Genomic DNA, 7,431 nt, shown 5'->3' on the forward strand with positions numbered 1-7,431 from the left:
ATAACAGTTTACTCTATTTCTGATCAAATAAATGCAGCCTTTGTGAACATAAAAGACTTCTTCCAAAAACATAAAAAATATTAATGAACCCAAACTTTTGAACGGTAGTGTGGTTAAATAAAACATTGCAAATTATCGACTTTTTTAGGGTTATAGTCACACACATACATTAAAAAAAAAGACCCCCGATCACATCCTCTTTAACTCGACATACTAACCCTGATCACATGTCTGAAAGTGTTGGCTCTGATAAACTATACCATTATATCCGTTCTATCACTTAAATAATCAACAATAACTCCAAATCTGTGCAAAACCCCTCTTTTTGTTTAATAACCAAAGATATATGTGGTAAGATTGCTTCATTTTAGCACATTTAGAAAGACCCCATTTAGACATTCAAGATTTAGTTTGTTAACACAACTTCAGAGTTTTAAAAATCTCACAAAACAGGACAAAATGTGGTGGGTGCAGGAAGAAAGACAACAAAGGTAACAAAACAAAACTCCTCTTATGTAGTCGCCCTAAAGCAGGATGACAGGACAATTCTTCAGTTCCGGCTAGTCAAGTGTGGCGGAGGAGGAAGGCTCTGCTTTTTTGGCCAAACCCACAAGCAGTGTGTGCAATCTGTGGAATGTAGGAACTTCACTGAAGGACGGTCATTTCCAGTTGAGTGGGTCGATGGAGTTAGATCTTAATGCTGGTGACAACACCGTGTGTTGCTGGTAGTGAGGGGCGTTCCTGTATTTGCAAAATCCTGCAAAACCACACGGTCACTCCAACAAACAATCGTCAGGTTTCCTGTTGAAGAGGCACTACTGGCCCCCGTTGTAAGCGTAGTCTGCTTTGTTGTGCATGATGAGTTTGTTGTCCACAAAGTAGAAGCTGTCTGATCTAGTCTCATACGGGTGCTCAATCATTAATTGAACTGCAGGAGACAAAGAAATGACACAGCACAGTGTGTTACACAGCACTTTAACAAATGAACACAGACATGTAATGCGCTCGTCTCTATCTGAGCACTGGTAAGAGAGTGAGGTCTGAAATTAGATACAAGCCTGACAGGATGAGTGAGACGTCAGAGTTAGGTCAATATGTTACTAATAAGGAAGTTGGTTACTCTTTTGTGCCAAATTTCCTCTCTCAAGCATTTAAGAGGAAAAACATATCAATTCAAATTGGACAATAATAAGTAGTTTTCTCAGATTATAGTATTATTATAAAATTCTATAAATTTAATATTACAAATAATACATTACAATTGTAAATAATTTTGTATTATCATTATAATTATACAGTAATATTGAAGATTATACTATTAACCCCTTCTGATGTGCACTGTAAAAAAAAAAAAAAAAAAAAAAAAGATTTTCTTACACAGTATATTAATCTTTTTTCTACAATACAAAAAAAAAAACCTAATTCAATATACATTTACTTGACAAGTAAAATGATGCAATATATTTACTGAATAATTTCTGAAATTAAACCATTAAAAAATTCATAGTTTGAAATAACCTTTAACTGAAAAAAAAAAAAAAAAATTCCAAGGAAACATTTTTCATTTTTGTTTAGTTTAAGCTGAAGCAGTACAATAACTAAAAGCAAATGATTATAATATAGCCTAATTATAAATGTATAAAATAATAGTACATTACTATTATAAATCATGTTGTATTATAATATTATAATTATATGGTAATATTAAAGATTATACTGTCAACCCCTCTTTGATGTACACTGCAAAAAATGGTTTTCTTACACAGTATGTCGTTTTTCTACAATACAAATATATATATATAAAAAAAAAATTCAATATACATTTTTTGAGAAGTAAAATCACCTACAATATTAAGTCTTGTTTTCTGAGAAACATCAAATTTAAGTTTCTACTTGAAACAAGAAAAATATTTGTCAACGGGATAAGAAAAACAAACTTTTCCCTTGGAATGACTGATTTTTATATTTTTGTACTGTAAAGCAAAATTAAAGTAAAAGTTGATTGGTTTAATAGCTGAAGAATATTTTACCTTTCTTAAAGAAGTATATAGTTAGTTAAAAATTAAATAGGTTCATACTTGTAGTTAGTTCAAATAGTAACCAGAACACTCACTGAGGTCATCTGGGAGTTGAGGAAACTCGTAAATATGTTCACACGTGTTCCGGCTGTTCGGGATACAGAAGCCGAAGTCAAAGTCGAAACTCTTCAGGAGGCGCTCTTGAAAATAATGCCTCTCAATCATTCTGAAATTGGTAACAGGTCGATCGCCAACTGTGAACTCCACCCTGAGAGAGTTTGAACGGAGAAAAGAGACATTAGGGTCTCTGCACACTGAGTCCGAAATTTTCAAGTGTTTTTTCGTATTCAAAAATCCTAAAAATTCGTCATGCACAGAAACCTTGCAGACTGAGTCTGATGCGTATTAATTAATCTGTTGTGAAAAAATGAGCAAAACAGCACTAAATGGAGTCTTCAAGCAGTGAGGATGATTTTGTTGTCTTCTTGCTTTTTAAAAAGAAAAATGAGAGGAAATATTGGGTCCATCCAATACTGAGATATAGAGAGGAAGGAGAGTTCCCCCTCAGGGGTAGCAGGATTATCACGGGAGATTCAAAGTTTACTTCAGGATGTCAGTGGCTCAGTTTGATGCTTTGCTAGCAACACTAGAGCAACATATTAAAAAGACCACCGCCAATTTTTGTGAGCTCAGTGTGTAAGGATATTTACAGTGCTTTGTGCTGCCAGAGAAAGTGGATGAACTTGACAATCGTCATTCTGGATTTTAGTATTCGCTTGTACAGTGGCTCTGAACTGTCAAAACACCTCTCAAAATGCTTGCTACGGATGCAAAAAACTGAAAAAAATCAAACCCGATCCGAATTTTTTTATGACAGACAAAATTTTTTAGACAATAATAATATACTAATACAGCACTTACATATTATTGCTCTTTTGTTGGTTTTGAATGCTTCTATTGTCCTCATCTGTAAGTCGCTTTGGATAAAAACTTTAAATAGAATGTAAATGTAAATAACAAAACTAAATTGGAATTTTAAAACAAGCCCCAAACCAACTAAATAACACAAATAAAAAAAAATCTCTTTATATAAACAAAATAAGGCTTTGTCTGTGCTCTTTTCATTTAAAATTAGAGGCAACCACTTCATTTTAATCATGATTCAAACAAAGATGCTGCATACAATTTAAATTAGATCTGAAGCAAAAACAGAATGGTTTGACTTCAATTTTGCGAAACTATACATAAAAATATCTGCATATAACAGCAGACAAGCTGAATGAGACGCAGATTCACTCTCTGCCAGCAGGTGGCGCTTAAAGCGTTTCCTTGGTTTCTGCTGTAAACGAAGCAGCGCTGCACTTATGAACTTTAATATGCGTTATACAGAGGCAAGATGAAAAAAAAATATACCATCTAAACTTTTCTAAAGACAGTAAGTTCCCCTCAGACATGCATTCATATAAACTCCTACCCCTAAATTAATTGCGATTTGTTTAGTATCTCAACCGATTTGAATCGTCACATATTTGAATCGGTTTTCAACCGGCTCACGGTTAATCGTTACATCCCTATGTAAATGTGACTGACATAATGTGAGGTCATATTTATTTTTTAATGTGTGGAAATTTCAGACTCGGTGTGCAATGACCTTTACTCTACATACCAAAAAAACATTCGGTTCAGTTGGTCTGTAACTAAACAAGAGCTTTATGATGTTCAATAATACTAAATTAAAAAGACAATATGACAATCAACTACACAGACTGAAGTCTGCTCATATTTACAGCAAAACCATGATTTATTCATGATTTCTGTGGGATTTGGCTAATAACATTGCTCAAGTGTTGCCACAGATGACACAAGCTCATTTGTTTCAAAACAGGAGAGCCGGTCAGCTGCATTTCTGACCCACCAAGGTTTGTTTACCCAGAAGAATGCACATGGCCTTGCTTGTTAGAGAAACTTACGTGGCTCCGACTGTGCGTAACTTCAGGAACGCAGGTGTGAACTGGTAACGAACAAAGCGCCCGGCACTGGTGTCAGCCTCTCCGTTTTCCTCATCCTCCTCATCAAGGTCTGAATGCAACAGTTTGAGAGAGAATATAGGGTTTTTATCATTAACTGAAACTAAAACCATTAAAACATAAACATTAACTGAAAAAGGCCACATTTAGTAATTGCTACAATAACTAAATCTGAAAGAACTAAAGCTAAACACTAGCACTTTTTAAAAATATTTTAAAAAGACAAAACAAGTTATAAGACATTTGAATATGGCTTAGAGGATCAGAAAGGCAAGTCTTGCATGCAGAGCAAAACCACAGCTATATATTCACTATAGAAATTTCCATGAACATGACATGATAAAATTCCCTCATATATTAAGTTCCATGACAGTAGAAGCCTCTAATATATTTCATTCAGTTGCGATGTAATGAAATCATTGGATTAGTGCAAAATGAAACATACATGGATAAATCGCTCACAATAAGACCTATAACATGCATTTACAAAATAGACCGGTGAATTTTCATTTCACATGCATTTCACATGCTAAAAGCAAATAAAGTTAGTCATCATAAAAGAACCATTGTGTGACATCATTTATTAGTTTAATTTGAAGACAAAGAAAGGAAACGTACCACACTGTGGCGGTTTGGCTATCTCAAAAAGGACAGTCGCCGTCTCCAGGTCTCTGATCTTAAACCGTGTGAAGTCAATGCTGTAGATGTTGTCCTCTGGTTTACACAAATAGTCTGTGAGGGGGAAATGTATCATGTACTTCAATAACAGGAACATAGTGTACAGTAGTTACATATCTCATTAAGAGACTGTATTAGAGTAAACAAAAGAAAGCTATGTAGCAACACTCTCAGACTTCTAAATATGATGCATGACCCAAAGTCAAAACAGACATGAAGACAAAATGCTCTCTGGAAGCTCATTAAAATGTGTTGCATGGATTGGGCCTGCATAAAGTAAATAAACACATGAAGTCGATGGATGCTCTAAATCATAATACGTGTACATCGCGAGCATCTGAGAAGTTGTGAGATGAAGCAGGTTTCAGAGTGGAGTCTCTGAGCTCTTACCGCGCGTGATTGCGCGGAGTCCCAAAACTTCATCCGGAGCGATGTCTCTCCCCAGCGCCCGCAGCTCTTGCTCCGTTACAGGCCGTCGGTCCACTTGATTTCGTCGCGATTTATGCTTTTTCACAACACCGCCTCCGGGTTTGCGGTCTCGGGGAGCCGCTGCCGTTGAATCCGAGCCGTTAACCGCGGCAGCTGCCGTTTCGTTGCGGGAGCTCTGACTGTTCATCTCTCCAAAATCTCACTTGATGTAGCGGCGGAGCGCGAACTACGTTTCTGTTGAGCTCGACCCTCGCTGAATGCAAGATGGCGTAGCGCGTCACTAATGGAGAACCTACGCCGACTGGATAGCGACGTGATTGGCTGAACACGTTCGAAAGTTGCTATGGTTACCACACTTCCTGTATACGTTTCTTAATCAGTTAAACTGTTTAATGTTTAGAAGGTCATTATTTATTCTGTATTAATATTATTTTTTAGACCCAGTAGGCTACAGTTATTTTCACAATATTGTAATGTTATTTTATTTATTTAGAATCTTTTCATTTTGTGTTATAGTGTTGAATAATTTGGTTGTATTTCGAATACCATCTTATGTATGTATATATATATATATATACAGGTGCATCTCAGTAAATTAGAATGTAGTGGAAAAGCTCATTTATTTCAGTAATTCAACTCAAATTGTGAAACTTGTGTATTAAATAAATTCAGTGCACACCAGTGGTTTTCAACCTGTGGGCGATGGTATTGCAGGTGGGCCGCCAATTACTATTAAAATAAATAATAATATTGTTAATATATGTAAAAATGTCTAAGTCATAACATAATAACATCATTTCATATATATAATTAAATAAGCCTGAGTTATTTTCTGTTCATTGCCAGTTCATTCTAGGGCTGTGCGATAGAAATCGTCATAAAATCACGATTTAAGCGTGCGCGATTTCTAAATCGCTTTATAGCACGATTTTCCGCGGCCCTGACCTCCCGCAGTATGCCATCCGATCTAATCAGAATGCAACGCGCCTAGCGCGAGAACAGAACAGACTGGGAATATGCCTACGTAACTCCAGGTTCACACACACTCTATCTGTAATTCGTATTTTTTCCGAGCCCATGTTAACGGATCAGAGCGTTCACACTGCACGCGGTAAAAGGCTAGAAATTAAACGTGCGAAAATAATTAATATCGAGCACATGAACATAGAGAGAGTTGTGAGTGCACAGGACGCAGTTTGAGCGAGAGAAAACATGTTTTAAGTGCGCGCACTTTCTCCGCGGTTTTGTGACAGAGCAAAATAAATCTGCGTGCGTGCTGACAGATTCGCGCTCGCGCATTATTTTAATGTGCTTTCGCGTTACATTAATGCGCTCTCGCTGCTGCTTCTGCACCGCATACACGTACTGTATATGCACTGCAAACGGAGTAGGCCTACGTGTGAACCTGTATAATGTATAACAAATCTATTTCAACACCTGAGGCACCGCTACAATTAATGAGCTCTATGAACAATGTATGGCAAAAAAGAAAAAGGTCCCTGAACACAGGATTTATTTATTTATTTTTTTAAGTCTAGAAATTTTGTTACACCTTTACTATAGTGATTATTTTGACTTACAGTATGTCTGTTCTAGAGACGTTACAACTTTTTGATAAAGCTCTAATTGGTTTTCTTTTGGAAATATGTTTCAGATTCATCCTGAATGCATTTATGACTGTAAAGCATATCTGTGTGTGTCAAAATTGTGATTAAAAAAGAAATCGCAAAATTGATCAAAGAAATCGCGATAGGTTTTTTTTTTTTTTTTTTTTTTTTTGTCCATATCGCACAGCCCTAGTTCATTCAATAAATACAGTTAACAATCTAGCTTCTGAGTACTAAGTTATTAACCCAACAATAGCGGGGTCAGTTATTTTTTTACAGTGGGCCGCGCAAACATATGTGTTTGGTTGTGTGGGCCGCGAGTTGAAAAAGGTTGGGAACCACTGGTGCACACAGACTGAAGTAGTTTAAGTCTTTGGTTCTTTTAATTGTGATGATTTAGGCTCACATTTAACAAAAACCCACCAATTCACCTCAACGAATTAGAATACTTCATAGGACCACTAATAAAATAATAATAATAATAATAAATAAATAAATAAACACTTTTAGTGAATTGTTGGCCTTCTGGAAAGTATGTTAATTTACTGTACATGTACTCAATACTTGGTAGGGGCTCCTTTTGCTTTAATTACTGCCTCAATTCGGCGTGGCATGGAGGTGATCAGTTCGTGGCACTGCTGAGGTGGTATGGAAGCCCAGGTTTCTTTGACA

General features: G+C 36.2%; 1 protein-coding gene across 1 annotated transcript; it reads right to left on the reverse strand.

Annotated features, from left to right (window-relative positions):
* Positions 1–307: 307 nt before the first annotated feature.
* On the reverse strand, positions 308–5,453 carry LOC109046706 (protein unc-119 homolog B-like). Its single transcript, XM_019064492.2, has 5 exons — positions 5,114–5,453; positions 4,664–4,777; positions 3,989–4,097; positions 2,114–2,286; positions 308–928 (listed from the first exon to the last, which is right to left on the reverse strand). The coding sequence occupies exons 1-5, from the start codon at positions 5,337–5,339 to the stop codon at positions 816–818; spliced, it is 735 nt and encodes a 244-aa protein (XP_018920037.1). The 5' UTR covers positions 5,340–5,453; the 3' UTR covers positions 308–815.
* Positions 5,454–7,431: the final 1,978 nt, after the last annotated feature.

The sequence above is a fragment of the Cyprinus carpio genome, chromosome B8, assembly GCF_018340385.1.
Source record: "Cyprinus carpio isolate SPL01 chromosome B8, ASM1834038v1, whole genome shotgun sequence".
Lineage (NCBI taxonomy): Eukaryota > Metazoa > Chordata > Actinopteri > Cypriniformes > Cyprinidae > Cyprinus > Cyprinus carpio.